The following is a 15777-nucleotide window of genomic DNA, read 5'->3' as shown; positions in this document are numbered from 1 at the left end:
GAATTAAGTTCTTAACCCGAGGTACCACTGTATTATTATATTTATATCCCAAGGCAGCTTACAGATAAAAATTGCTAAAAATATAGAAAAAAAGCAATCATTTAAAAGCAATTAAATGCTGACAGAATTAAAACTATATATATGTATAAAATCTGTTCAAAACATACAATACAGTGGTACCTCGGGTTAAGAATTTAATTTGTTCCGGAGGTCCATTCTTAACTTGAAACTGTTCTTAACCTGAAGCACCACTTTAGCTAATGGGGCTCCTGCTGCTGCTGCGCCACCACTGCACGATTTCTGTTCTCATCCTGAAGCAAAGTTCTTAACCCAAGGTACTATTTCTGGGTTAGCGGAGTCTGTAACCTGAAACGTATGTAACCCGAGGTACCACTGTAATTACAACAAAACAGCGCACGTGTGGTAGCTCGCACATGCCCAAGGATCCTGTCCCCATCCTAAGACTGTAAAATTTGAAAAATATCCATTAACAATGGAGATTCAGAGGCCAAAGTTATACCCACAGGACGTGTATCAATTATAGTGTCCAAGTCAGAAAGGATCCAAGGATTCTGTCCACAAAGTGCTAAGCAACTTGTTCACAGCAGACCGTAAGTTATAGTCCCCAGGGTTCTTCGGTGCTCTCATTATTTTTGCATTTCTGATGGTGGACTTGATCACCCAAATACTAAGCACTTTGTATAAGTACTAACCAATCCCCAAAGGAATTCTCTAGCTAGCACTAAGTTTTTATATGGGGTGCAGAGTCCCAAACCACCTCACACGTCTGGTTCTTGCTCACGTTCCTGTCCAGAGCCCCTCTTCCATCTTTTGGCTCCTGGAACTGTGCATAAGGAGAACCATCTCTGTGTCCTGATTCGCCCTTTTGCTCCCCCCCCCCCCCACTGATTTGGATTTTGCTTCCCTCTCTCAACAGGTTCAAGCTTTTCTGGTCCTGGGACTTTTCCTGACTCCTTCCCTACTGTGAACCCCGGCACCCCGACATTAAATGAATTCAACCAAGGACCTCCCCCCATCTCATACCAGTCTGACATTCCCAGCAGTATGCTGACTCCCGAAAAGCCACCTGCTCCCTCCATCCCTGGACAGGTCAGCACAGATCTCCTCTCGGGGTGGAATGGGAGGTGGGCCAAGGAGGAGGGCGGGGCTTACCGTATTTTTCGGACCATAGGGCGCACCTAGTTTTTAGAGGGGGAGGGAACAAAGAAAAAAAAATCCATCCCGCTCACTGTCTTGGCTTCGTTTTTAGCCGCGGGGCTGGGGAAGCTCGAGCTTCCCCTGACCCCAGCCCCCAGAACAGGTCTGGGAGCTGCGGCAAGGTTGCGAGCAGCCTTGCCGCCGCTCCCGGAGCTTGCTGGGCTGAGGGCACGCTCCGAAGGCTTGCGGATAGCTGCCTGAAGCCCAGGGAGCGCAGCTGGAGTTGGCGCTTCACTCCCCGGGCTTCAGGCTGCAGGCTGCTATCCTGCTGCGCTCCGAAGGCTTGCGGATAGGTGCCTGAAGAGCGAGAGGGGTCGGTGCGCACCGACCCCTCTCGCTCTCCAGGCTTCAGCGAAAGCATGCATTCGCTCCATAGGACGCACACACATTTCCCCTTCATTTTTGGAGGGGAAAAAGTGCGTCCTATAGAGCGAAAAATGCGGTATTCTGCACCAGCTGTTCCTTCCGGGATCGCAGCTCAGAGGCAGTTTTAGGGTAGCCCAACCCATTCTGCTGCACTGGGGGTGGGGCACCACAACAATGCTCTAGAATGGAGTGTGAGAGGCAGGGGGCTCCAAATTTTAGCATTGCCCAGGGCGCTGCTGAAATTTGAGAGCCCAAAGTCTGCCATTGCTCGGCTCCTGCAGCTGCTGTACAGTTCTTGGAGAAACTGAAACAACCTGCAAGATTTGTTTTCCACCCCGACATAGAACAGACTTGCTACTGGGTTTTGGAGGAGTTCAGAGTGCAGTTTAGATTCCCAAGAACCTCCAGCCGTTTCAGATTTTACTGAACTACAACTCCCAACGTCTTTGGCTATCATCTGGGCTTGCTGGGGCTGATGGGAATTGTAGTTCAGCAACACCCAGAGGGGCAAAGGCTGCCCACTCCTTTTAGAGGCAGTGCCTTTGAAATAAGAGCTGTAGAAATGGCCCTGGGACCAGAGAGCCTTAGACCCATTAAGCATCATTTTGCAGGAGATCCGAACATAAAGCCATTGATTTTCGCTCTCCTCTCGTGTGACAATCAGGCATTGGGCTGATGTTTAGCAAATGAGAAGAGGCTGCAGGATTTTGTTGGGGTTCCCTCTGTAGCCACCAGGGGGCATTGTAGAGCTTACTGAGCCATTTATGTGTTTTCTCTTTCTAGCCCTGGGCTGGGAAAACGAAGGTTCTCCATATACCAGGCATGCCCAAACTTGGCCCTCCAGATGTTTTGGGACTACAATTCCCACCATCCCTGACCACTGGTCCTGTTAGCTAGGGATGATGGGAGTTGTAGTCCCAAAACATCTGGAGGGCCGAGTTTGGGGGTTCCTGCCATATACTTGTTGCAGTATAAATCCCATGATCTCCAATTGCTGGCCAGGCTGATGGGAGTTCAGTTCCAACAACATCTGGAGGGGCCACAGTTCCCCACCCCAAATTCCTGCTGTGTAGTACCATAGTGGGGACACGGGTGGCGCTGTGGGTTAAACCACAGAGCCTAGGACTTGCCGATCAGAAGGTCAGCGGTTCGAATCCCCGCGACGGGGTGAGCGCCCGTTGCTCGGTCCCTGCTCCTGCCAGCCTAGCAGTTCGAAAGCACGTCAAAGTGCAAGTAGATAAATAGGTACCGCTCCGGTGGGAAGGTAAACGCCGTTTCCGTGTGCTGCTCTGGTTCGCCAGAAGCGGCTTAGTCATGCTGGCCACATGACCCAGAAGCTGTACGCCAGTTCCCTCGGCCAATAAAGTGAGATGAGCGCCGCAACCCCAGAGTCAGCCACGACTGGACCTAATGGTCAGGGGTCCCTTTACCGTTACCCTAGTACCATAGCTTATGCAAACACCTGTGACTTTACTATTGCCATATTTCTTTCCAGTGTGCAAAACTGCCAACCAACATACCCAGAGATGGGGGTGCGGCAAGTGGTGGTGGTGGGGTACAAAATGTGAGGTGTGCTTGCAGCCCTGCCCCGAATGGCACCTTTGCCACTGTGTGTTTCTCAGCGTTCCGCTATCCTCTTTTGCAATTGCAGATGCCCCCGTCTAGCAGGATGGAGACTTCCCACAACCCTATGCAGCAGGGGCTCAACAACCCCAACCTTGGCAGCCAGCAAGGGCAGCAGCTCCACCATCGGAACCCTCCCCCGCCACAGTCACGGCAGCCCATGGGACAGCCAGCCTCCGGGGGCCAGGCACACGCAGGAGATCTTGCCTTCAACCCTGGGCCTGGGATGGGAGGTCCACAGGGACCTGGAGAGGGCTCTGAGCCTTCCCTGGATGTAAGTAGCCTTACACTCCCCACCGCCCACGCAAACCTTCCCATCGCTTGAGAAGGTCTCACGTGTCTGGCGCCTTGCTGCTTCTCTCAGCACCAGGTGGCCTCAGTTTCAAAGCCGTAATGCTGGAGAGGGGAATATTCTGTCTGGCTCAGGGGCTGCATTCGCTTCTGGGCAAGCTTCTGAGTGCCACCTGTTAGGAAAGGGCAGGGCCTGCGGCAGAAGTGGGCAGAGCAACAAATGTAGAGGTTGCCTTAGTGACACAGGCTAGTTTTCATTACTATTATTATTATTACTACTACTACTATAATTATTAATATACTGCCCTATACCCAGAGGTCTCAGGGCAGTTCACAGAACAAAATCAAAATATAAAACCACAAAATATATTTGTTGTTGTTGTTTAGTCGTCTTAATCGTGTCCGACTCTCCGTGACCCCATGAACCAGAGCATGCCTTGGAAACTCTCACATTCTTTTCAAAGCTTCTCCTTTTTTACATCCATGGACTGTTCTTGGCAAAATACTGCAGTGGTTTGCCAGTTCCTTCTCCAGAGTCTAAACTCTCAGCTATGACCTGTCCGTCTTGGGTGGCCCTGCACGGCGTAGCTCATAGTTTCTTGGAGTTATTCAAGCCCCTTCGCACGACAAGGCAGTGATCAAAATAAATCAAAATAATCAAAAAATAAAATAAAAACGACAACCCAATAACCCCTTCCTTCCAAAAAACACCCCACATTTTAAAAGGGCTTAGGATGTCAGTCAAATTAACCAAAGGCCTTGTTAAAAAGGAACGCTTTTGCCTGGCATGTAAAGGTGTATTCTGAATTTCCCTGGGGAGAGCATCCCACAGATGGGGAGCCATTGCAGAGAAGTTCTCGTGCTGCCACCCTCCAGACCTCTCGAGGAGGAGGCACACGAAGGAGGGCCTCAGAAGATGATCTCAGGGTCTGGGTAGGTTCATATGGAAAGAGGTGGTCCTTGAGGTGTTGCGGTCCTGTGCCGTTGTCAGACTCTGGCCCTGCCCACCCCTGGCATGTGCCCTCAGACAGTAAAAGGTTGCTCCCCACCCCTGCTAGAGTCGCTATCATGGTTTCCCACCCCCTTTTCTATTTTTTGTGTCTTGCCTGAGGATCGAGCATTTCACTGTCAGGCTATTCAGGGAATCAGTCCTTTGGGGAAGGAAGGAGGCAGGCATAGCTCCTTCCGCCTTGTTCAGCTACTTGCATCAACTGCAGCTGGTGGAACTCCGTGGCCCTTGCCTTGTTCCTAGCTTGGCTCTCGGTTTGCTGGTCCGTTTTTGGTGCGAAGCTTCCCTGGTGGCGCTCAGCTCCCTTCAGGCAGGTGGCTTAGTTCGTCTTCCTCTGCCTCATGCCTACTTCGTTTGCAGTTAAGGTGCAGCACTCCCCTTGATTCCTATCTGGAGCATAGGAAGCTGCCCAGTACAGCTTTAGTCCATCTATTGTCAACACTGGCCAGCAGCAAATCTCCAGGCTTTCAGATAACTATCAGCCATGATGGCTGTGTAGTACCTCTGGCATTAGAGGCAGTAGGTCTCTGAATATCAGTCACTAGAACTCACAGGTGACCAATTTTCTGTGTCCTGGTCCTGGAATTAATGGGGAAATACTTTAATCAAGGAAAGAGAGTGTATCTCTTCCAATGATCAGACCTTGACTTGACTTTTAGGAGGGAACCTTCATTCTGTGAGTGATCAAAAATATTTCCATGGTGCATCATGCAGAACGCCTCCTTGCATCTTGCAAGAGCTTTACCTATCCTCTCCCCTGAAGAATCTTCTGGGCGTGTTTTTGATTCTGAAGTCCAGGTCCTACTCTGGATGCTCATTGCACTGCTGTTCAGCTCAAAAGCATAGAAGTTGCTTATTTATATAGCGCCATCTGCCCACGTGGCTCTTTATAAAGGGCAGAGATGACAAATCCCTGCCCCAGGGGGCTTACAATCTAAAAATAGAGACAGGGAAACAACAGTGGTAGGGCGGAAATGGAGGCCTGGATAGACAGGAAAAGAATAGCGACAACTTCAGTTACACATATTTGGCTTTTGTTTTCAGTAAGGACTAGAGGAACCATCCAAAAGACTTCCCGGAAAAGTCATGTTTCGGGGAGGAATTGAAGGAAATAAGGGAGGTGGTTGCATGGCGACGTTCCAGGAGGCACTTCCATGCATATGGGGCAGCAAGGGGAAGTTGGTGGAGCTGTTTGAGGGAGCAGGATGAGGGTGGTGTAGCTGGATGAGCATGATCACAGGGAATGACAAGAAGTTTGCTCAGGATCAATGGTCACCCATCCAGGGAAGCCCATGAAGGAATTTCGGGGGGGGGGGCAGAATAGGTGATTGCGAGTTAACCCTGTTCTTTCTGTTTCGCCTTCAGCTTCTTCCTGAGCTGACGAACCCAGATGAGCTGCTGTCCTACTTAGGACCCCCTGATCTCCCCAATAACAGCAACGATGACCTGCTTTCTTTGTTTGAGAACAACTGAAGTCACCCTTTAAGGAACACAGTCACCAAGCTCCAAACACCACCTACACACACCTGCACATCACATACACAAGCACACACACACACACACCGACACTCACATAATGCATCCCATAGCTTCCCAGGCTCCCATCGAGAGAGGGGCATTGCCTTGGTAAAGTGGCAGTGCCCACAGAAACCTGCCAGCGAGTCAGAACCGTACTAAGGCAGCCCGAGAAACTTTGGCCAGGCAGTAATCCAGTTTTGTCAGAATTGTCTCTACCCTCCAGAAGGGCTCCAGTGGACAGTAGAGCAGCTTGCTTTAGCCATACTGGGAACCCTTCATGCCCAAAGGAGAGTTGGGGAGGGGGCGCTGTTCCTTGAAGACTTAGTTGTTAACAGGATGCTCACACCACGGCAAGGTTATCCACATGGCAGCTGTAGCAGTTCAGCCGATCTGCCCCCCAAGGCAGCCTAGAAAACCCAGAGCCAGGGAAGGAGGAAATGGAGCCACAGGGTTTCCCCTGAAATGTTAGCACAGTCAATAACCTTCCCCTCCTCGGGCACATCCTTCTGGATCTTAGTTTTGGGGTACGCAGATCCACCTGTAACATGTGACACTGTAGGATGAAACTGGCTCCTCCTTGTTTATACATTTCCCGAGCATTCTTAAGCCGCAAGCTCCAGTAAGAAAGGACAGAGAGTGACGGTGTCTGGAAGAAGATGGAGTTTGCTTGCTCTTGCATGTTCTTGAACCTGGAGGTCCTCCGGAGCCAGCTCTGCTTGCCCAAACTCCTCGGATGGGGCATAGCAGCGGTTTTTCTCTTTTACGGCTCCCAGCCTCATAGATGTGCCCAAATGAATCGGGATCAGAAACCTGTCCCCATGCTCCCCATGCTCCGTTCCTGTCCAACAGACCCACAAGAACTTGAGCTGGAAACCTTTTTCCCTCCCCCCATTGCTTCTCCCCGCGGACTACAGCAGCAAGGAAAGGCGTCTCTGGTGGAAAGAAAAAAAGACAGTTGCCAGGACACCACCTGACAGACTTGCCTCCATCTGTCAATGGATCCGTCTACAAGCACAACAATGTAAATAATGTAGAAACACTAAAGGAAACAAAAGTGAGGGTGGGAGGAAAATGGGGAAGGGAGGGGAGGAACTATTTAAAAGCAAGCCGCATCACTCTGTTGTATAGTCTCCAGGGCTTCCCAGCCTTGGGGCAAAAGTCCTCTGTATAAATGTGCATAAGCTTCCTAGATTGTAATATAGACCATTCCACATGGGGCTGTGTGCACTATTCAGAGACTTGATGCATTTAGCCATAGCTGGGGTCCGGCCCTTGCATCTGACATGTGTGCGTCCCACCAAAGTAGGATCTGGATGCTGAGAATTAATTCATTTTAATCCCGAGCCCCAGAAATAAGTGCAGCGAAGTCAGTCCCTACCCACCCACCCAAAAAAACCAATGTGTGTGTTGACCTGCCATTCCCCCTCCATCCCACTCAGGAGCCCACTTCAGTTTAGGTTGCATTTGGGATGGTGTCAAAGAGGTCCCAAAGGTTACCTTACCTGTGGAAGAATCAAACCATTGTTTGTGGCCAGGTTTCCTGAGCCAGGGAGTCCCTGTGTCCCAAGTGCTGACAGCTCTGTTGAGTTTTTGTGTATCTTGTTTCATTATTGCTATATATTAAAGGATTCTTTTTGGTGGGGCTCACCAAATAGTTTGTGTGCTGTTGGTTTTAAAATGTACCTATTGCAACATCAAGGGTGAATGTGGGGAAACAGTAGGTCCTCGCTCAGAACTTGGGGAGGTTCACAGGGGTGCCCTTTTCCCCTTTCCAGCTTAACTGTCCAAGCTATCTAGCTTACAATCAGCAGAGACGTCCTAGACGACACAGTGATGGGGAGCAGTGATTGTAATTAGAACATAGCTGTGATAATTGCATGGATGGAGACAACCTATCAGTTTAAAAGTTGACCAGCAGAGAGGATTGTGGAAGCCCCTAAATATGACATTGCACACATATAACTCGGCAGAGGAGATTGGGGGAAGACATTTTGGAGCTAGGTCAGAAACCAAAATAATTCCAATTCCAATTAAACTTTTTATTGCACTAGCCATAGGCCATGGCATCATTCAGAAGGTGAACAAAAACAACAATAACCATAAAAATCATCGAGCACAGACATACAATAAAACCACGGTCACAGCTACTAAAATTATTTGTCGCACTAAATAGAGCACTATAGCAGAAGATTCTCAGGTAAGATGTGCCAAATTAAATATCTGAATCCCCTTTGCAGTTGACCACTATTTTGTCTAGTTCCTTCCTCCTGATAGCTGCCAGTGCATAGAGTGCTACTTTACAAGTAACAAAGTAGACCAAAATAACAATAAGGGATAAATGAGTAAAAAGTAGCCTTCTCCAAGTGGAAGTCCGGCAGATGCTTGACTCCAGCTCCCAGCATCCTTGGCCATTGGTCATTCTGGCTGGGGCTGATGGGAGTTGGTGTCCAGCAAGATCTGGAGGGTCTTCAGAGAACACCAGTGTAGATATCACAAGGGTGCAACCAGAAAGAAGAAAAATTTCCCTTTCTAAAACTGATATGAGGAACTTCACTCTCTTCAAGTGAGACCTAAGGTACCTCTTGCACCAGGCAGCCCTGTGGTCCTCTCATCAACTGCAGCAAACATGAGTTCAGCAACATCCAGCAGGCCCTGCCTAACACTCTTTTACCCATGGGAACAGTTTAGAACCTTAGACTCTTATCCTGGCCATTCCAAGCAATAAAGCTGCTACTGATTAGTTAGGCTCCTTGATCTGCCCAGGAGAAAGAACGTTCTCTTAGAACTGTTTTTAAAACATAGGATAAGAAGAATAATAATTGTGAAGGTGATGCTTAGCAGTCGGGGCTGTTTCTTACTATCCTGGCAGGGCAACATGTTTTGAAAGTACAATTCCACCCATCTCCCAATCAAAAGAAGCCCCCATCCCCTGTTGCTAGAGAGCCATGTCCACTTAATAGCAAGTAGCACACGGCTTGATGAGCAAATATCTTGAGATGGTGTAAGACGTCTTCCTACGTGGTCTGCATGCATGTAAGGGAGAGCCATTCTGCCTCACAAACCAGGGAACATAAGAACGCAAGAGCCTGCAGGATCTTCAGCGGTGGAGAAAAGCCATTGTTGCTGTTAGCCATTGATAGCCGCCTCCGCCATGGATTGGCTAATCATCTTTCAAAGGCATCCAAGTTGGCGGTCATCACTGTCTCCTGGGCAAGTTCCATAGCACAGCTAAGCACTACATGAAGACGTACGTACTATTACTGAATCTTCCAGCATTCAGCTTTGTTGTATGCCCATGAGTTCTAGTGCTATGAGAGGAGAGAGAGAGAAAAATGCTCTGTCAACTTTCTCCATGCCATGAATAACTTTATAAACGTCATCATGTCACCTCTTACTTGCCTTTTCTATAAACAATTCCCCCCCCCCAAACGCTGCAACCTTTCTTGTGCCTTATGAATTTCCACTACCCGGTAAATTTCGCTGTCTCGGGAACAGCTATCGACAAGACGGCCTGATCTGGTACAAGGGCATACCATGAGATTGCAACGACTTCAAGATGTTCCCTAGTGTTTATGGCAATGGTCAAAACAGGTCCCAATGAAAGCTCAGGGATAGAGCAGCTGCTTTTTATGCAGAAGGTTCCTGGAATCTCTGGTTAAGCAGGTTGGGTACCAGGTGATGAGAAAGACTTCTTTGCCTGAGATGCTGAAGAGTTACTGCCAGTCAAGAACAGACAATTGATGGACCAGTAACCTCACCTGGTATATGGCTGCTTCCTATCTCCCAGGGATTGTGACCAGGAGGGAAAAGAGTATAAGAAAATGTACCCAGGTCTCCTCCTAACTGAAAGGGAGCTGGGTTGAAATAAAAAATCTGTATCAGTTGATTTCCAGAGTAAATGAAGAGAAACTAGGAGATGGAGGAGAACAGCAGCACAGGGGGAAGAAGTTTGACAATCTGCTGGAATGTCAAATGGCAAGAGAAACTTGAAAGGCATCTGAAGCAAAGGCCATTTCCCCCACCTACTGAGGCTAGCTGAGCAAAGGGGAGCATTAATCTTGCCTATCAAAAAGGCTCAGAATCTGCAGAGGAGACTAAGTACCAGGAGAGTGTTTTGAATAAGATGGTGAAGTCGCTAAAGACTAAAACAGCTGAATATCAATTGTTTAAAATGGAGTTTTTACAGGTAAGGAGTAGAATTGGAGTCTAGTAGGGATAGACAGATCAATTTTCCCAGGCCATACCACTTTCACATTTCTTCAGTTAACTTCTCATTTTTACATTAATCTGCAATAATATTTTTTTTAAAAAAACAACCATGAAAAGCTGCATTTAAATACATACCTTTGAACATATTTTCTCATAGGATAATTCATTTCTAAATACAATTAACCCCAAAGTACTCATTGCTAAAAGCATTTGATACTTTTCTTTTTTTAGCTTAACTGCCTCATAAAATTCTGAGACGTACAAAATCCAAAAGACGAACGGTTCTAAACTGCAGATTCATTCAAGAGGTGTGGATCAGGTTGGTTTGTATCAAAATTCACAAAAGATCAACTTTCTCAGCATAGGTGCCAACTCCTAGAAGCCCAGGTCCCTTCTGCCACCCCAAAGTTGATGGGCATTGCTAATCAAATGGTGCCTTGCATTTGATGGGGCGGGGCGGGGCACTCCTGGAGTCTGCACAACAACATATGAGCAAGCATGGAGACTGCACAGTGGATCACATGTGACTCATAGCATCACCTGGGCCAGGTAGCTGTGTATCCTAGGGCCTAAAAGATTTAGCTATCCAGTCTACTGATGTCTCATGAAAAGTTCTGGAGTGCTAAGGGAAGGAATGCATACAAACATGCCAAAAAAATAAAGGCGGGGGGTTAAGAACAGTAGTTGTGGAATTGAGTTACCAGTCTTGCTGACCCCTGTCTCTAGAGATATAGGAGGAATTAATGCTGAGTGTGATAAAAATTACTAAACAAATAAGTAAAGGGACCCCTGACCATTAGGTCCAGTTGTGTCCGACTTTGGGGTTGCAGCGTTCACCTCACTTTATTGGCCGAGGGAGTAAGCGTACAGCTTCTGGTCATGTGGCCAGCATGACTAAGCCACTTCTGGCGAACCAGAGCAGCGCACAGAAATGCCGTTTACCTTCCCGCCGGAGTGGTACCTATTTATCTACTTGCACTTTGACGTGCTTTCGAACTGCTAGGTGGGCAGGAGCAGGGACCGAGCAAGCAGAGCTCACCCCGTCGCGGGGATTCTAACCGCTGACCTTCTGATTGGCAAGTCCTAGGCTCTGTGGTTTAACCCACAGCGCCACCCGCGTCCCGCACTAAACAAATAGATAAGGACATAAAAATGGCCAGCTGAATTTCTATTTGTTCCATCAGTAGTGATGCTTCAGAAGTATTGCGGCCAGCATTAAGGTACCTTGAAGATTCTAGATGTTCTGCCTCCTTTAACCCCATTAGCAGCTCCTCACTTGCTATCATCAGCTCCCCAGAGACCTTTGCCCTTCCACACTTTCTTGTCTTCGCAGTCCATGCAGAAGAAAAAAAGAAAGATGCGAGAGGCCAATTGGTTGATGACTCAGCTCAGCTCCCAGGGCTCCCAGGGCTCCCATGTGCAGATCAGGTAACCACTGAGCATCTCGTCTGCCCTCTGTTCCAGGGCTTTCCAAATTTACGCCAGTTACTATCATGCTAGGTCCGTTATCTTGTATAATCCAGTGGGCATTGTTTTAGAGTAAGCCCCCATCTTTAAAAGCCTTGCATTTTTGTAAATGGTGGACCTTCACTGCAGCCTGCAATGACCTTCAACATGGGTTTCTCATCCAGTTACGAACATTATCAAAACATCAGGTGTTCTTTGCCCATAGCACCAGTGATGCATTTGTTATCCAGGAACACACAATATTCCTCAGACCATAGGAGCCAACTCCTACGGACCAAGGTCCATTCATCCACCCCAATAAAATATTTGAGGGGTTTGGGGGGCCCCCAAAGTTGATGGTCATTGTCATTCAAATGGTGTGTGTGTGTGCACTGCATCTTGTGATCAGTTATGTGGGGCAGGGCTTACCTGAGCCCCCACAATAGTTTATTCAAGTTGGCCCCATTGCCTCAGACCAATAATCCAGAATAAATTACAGTCTGGGGTGGAGGCAGAGGCTTGGCAGTTATTTCCTGGAAGTGTGTTTTCACACTCTACTTTCATGGTGCTATGGATCCTGGTCTTTGCAGTTACAGTGGTACCTCAGGTTACATTCGCTTCAGGTTACAGACTCCGCTAACCCAGAAATATTACCGCGGGTTAAGAACTTTGCTTCAGGATGAGAACAGAAATCGTGCGGCGGCAGAGAGAGGCCCCATTAGCTAAAGTGGTGCTTCAGGTTAAGAACAGTTTCAGGTTAAGAACAGACCTCCAGAACAAATTAAGTACTTAACCTGAGGTACCACTGTACTAAAAACAACCCACAAATTCTTCATGAAATGCACACAGGTGCCAACAGAGCCCATTCAACACAATGAGCAGAAGAACCCTCAAGGGTAACAGGACCGGGATGCCCCATTCTGAAGTAAGTGAAGTACAGTGGTACCTCGGGTTACATACGCTTCAGGTTACATACGCTTCAGGTTACATACGCTTCAGGTTACAGACTCCGCTAACCCAGAAATAGTACCTCGGGTTAAGAACTTTGCTTCAGGAGGAGAACAGAAATTGTGCTATGGCGGTGCAGCGGCAGCAGGAGGCCCCATTAGCTAAAGTGGTGCTTCAGGTCAAGAACAGTTTCAGGTTAAGAACAGACTTCCGGAACGAATTAAGTACTTAACCTGAGGTACCACTGTACAGTAATACTGTATATGTTAGCATCAAAGGAAGGGAGCTCCTAAATTGCCTCGCCTCATCACTGTACTTGCAAAAGCACCCTGTGTGCATGACACAATAGTTTCACTGCAGTGCTGCATATTGTGGACCTTATGAAGCACACAACCACACCATTTCCCCCCCTAACAACTAAGCACTGCCTGGGCCTTTACAGCATCTGCTAGCCCATTTCTACCTTTCATTGCTGTGTTCTGGTTCATTCCTCTCCCTGCCTGCCTGGAAAAAGAACAGATCTAGGTCATTCACTATAAACACACACACACCTCAGAGCATGAGTCACTGCCTAACTAAGAGATTGTTTTCTCATAGTCTCAGCATCCAGCAGCTTCCTACAGACAATGGAGAATCCTATCAGCTGCCTAGCCTGGAGAATGATAGAAAATTCCTCTCTACACTCACAATTCAGTTCAATGACATTTAATTGGCAGAGGGGAGAAAACATAGGTTTGGTTTGGTTCATTCAGGCCTCAGGTAGCTGGTTAAGATTAGAAGCATCCGAAAGATGAGTGCCTCCAGGCTGATCAGATTTTTTGCAAGTGTATTTTGCAGCATGCAATAATGGTGCATCCGTGGAGAATTTATACTGAACCATCCACACATCGTTTTGCTTCCCTAGTGTTACTGTATTATTGACGTCTGGAAGGCTCCTTTTACGCTTTTGTGCAACAAAAGCATTAAAAAACGCAGAACATACTGTTGCATGCCACCTCAGTCTCTCAGTGGTGCAAGATTCCAGGGGTCCTGGGCACTTACCCAGAGTTGGTGTTTCCTTGGAATGAGAGACAGCAGACGGCACTGAGGTGTATGTATGATATATAGTTTATATACACATACTGTATTTTTCCGTGTATAAGACTAGGTTTTCCCTCTAAAAAATAATGTCCAAAATTTGGGGGCATCTTATACACGGATAGATCTTCCCCTATTATCTTAAATTGGAGCCCCCCAAAATAGGGGGCGCCTTATGCATGGGGGAGTCTTATAGACGGGAAAATATGGTGTGTAGAACCTGAGCCTATGATGAAGCGGTGAACAGCAATAACACCCCAAGAGGGCCTTTCTTTTCCCATAGCCAGCCTTGGATTCTAGCAGAAATCAGCTGTGGCTCTGTCTCCCAGCTGTCGAGCCCTGCAGCCCTGCTTCTAGCTTCCAACGCTGACTTTTGTCTTTCTAACCACCAGTGAGTTGACACTATCTGGCACAGAGCCATTTCCTTTGTTACCTTAATGGCCCATACTGAGAAAGGTCATTACTTCACGAGGAATCTAGCCTAGCTATTCCAGGAATTGAATCCATGCTGGATCCAGGAATTAGAAGTGGGCTCAGGCATACAGCCTAACTCTGCCACCCCAACGTTCCAGGATTTCAGCAAGAAGCTGCAGAACATGCACCAATTGGAAATGAAGCAGTATATCGACCCAAAAACTTATGCAGGCACAAACAGAATTGAAAGTTGGATTTTGTATAACCACCCTGATATCATCATGAGGGGCTGGTAGTTAGAAAAAGACAAAGGCAAGAATGGAGTTTTGCAGAGAAGTGAAGAAAAGCAGCAAACTGGAGAGAAAGTCAGAGCAATGTTTGACTCCTGTTTGAATTCAAGGCTGCAGCTATGGGAGAAAAAAAGACCCTTTGGGTCTGTTAATGCTGTGCACCCCTCCATTGCAGGCTCAGGTTGTAGATATGTGTAAATAAACCATCTATCATAAAGACACCACAGTCTCCTCTGTGCCTCATTCCAAAAAGAAACATGAACCTTACTAAGGGCCTGGAACCTCAGGAATCTCAACCCAGGAATGCTCAGAGATTGGGGTGGCGTGTCACAATATATATGTTATTTATGTTGTTGGCATCCATCTGTCTCGAGAGACAATGGAGTGCGCCTCTGGGGGTGAAGTCAAACTGCTGCATTAGCAGCACCAAAATGACCTTCCCAGGATGCAACGCTGTGCAATGTGTATGGCGGTCCTGGGCTGCCGAGATGACATGACCCCCCTCTAGTTATAAAATACAAAGAACAAAAGGAAGTCTGATTGATCCAGAATTATATTGACGTATAGAGACAAGGGACGCAGGTGGCGCTGTGGGTTAAACCACAGAGCCTAGGACTTGCCGATCAGAAGGTCGGCAGTTCGAATCCCTGCGACGGGGTGAGCTCCCGTTGCTCAGTCCCAGCTCCTGCCAACCTAGCAGTTTGAAAGCACAAAGTGCAAGTAGATAAATAGGTACCGCTCCAGCGGGAAGGTAAACGGCATTTCCGTGCGCTGCTCTGGTTCGCCAGAAGCGGCTTAGTCATGCTGGCCACACGACCCAGAAGCTGTCTGCGGACAAACACCGGCTCCCTTGGCCAATAAAGCGAGATGAGCACTGCAACCCCAGAGTCGGTCACGACTGGACCTAATGGTCAGGGGTCCCTTTACCTTTATAGAGACAATGGGGATATAGGCAGCCAAAGCTAAATAACGGGATACATAAAGAAAATAGATCTACAAGAGGCCCATTTGAAAAAGGAGAAGAGAAAATATCTCAAAAAAGATTCATAGCATCCCTTAATACCCTAAGACATATATAAAAAATTAATATTCATATATCATATAATTCATATATCATATATCATATAATATATAATTCATATATAATAACCTTTCTAACCTCACATTATCATAATGCACCTTCTGATAATTGATGAAACGGTTCCACCTCTAGTAGCTCGTATCTGCTACCTCTTCCAGGAACACCCCTTTTTCGATTGCCTGTTTCCCTGGAGCAAGACACAGGAAGCCAAAAGTCCTCAAGGAATCCTGGATAAGTTGGGGAGGGCAGAACGCCACAGAGTTCCTTGCATGGCTCCGTATGAAAGG

The 15777-nt window shown here is 47.6% G+C and overlaps 1 protein-coding gene and 1 long non-coding RNA gene across 2 annotated transcripts in view; one reads left to right on the top strand and one right to left on the bottom strand.

Moving 5' to 3' along the window:
- ZMIZ2 (zinc finger MIZ-type containing 2) overlaps positions 1-7677 on the top strand; it is a 111770-nt gene extending 104093 nt beyond the window's left edge. Inside the window, exons 17-19 of the mRNA XM_079954966.1 lie at positions 938-1110; positions 3236-3481; positions 5873-7677. Of these exons, the coding sequence (XP_079811092.1) occupies positions 938-1110; positions 3236-3481; positions 5873-5980 (527 nt within the window). The 3' untranslated portion in view covers positions 5981-7677. The remainder of the gene's footprint in view (positions 1-937; positions 1111-3235; positions 3482-5872) is intronic.
- The window catches only part of LOC307204008, a 55106-nt gene that overhangs the window by 19892 nt on the left and 19437 nt on the right, over positions 1-15777 (bottom strand). The gene's annotated exons all lie outside the window — the stretch shown is intronic.

The sequence above is a fragment of the Podarcis cretensis genome (genome assembly GCF_951804945.1).
Source record: "Podarcis cretensis genome assembly, chromosome: 15".
In the NCBI taxonomy this organism is placed as follows: Eukaryota; Metazoa; Chordata; class Lepidosauria; order Squamata; family Lacertidae; genus Podarcis; species Podarcis cretensis.
The sequence above is the reverse complement of the archived record's forward strand: the minus strand, read 5'-3'. Positions and strand labels throughout refer to the sequence as shown.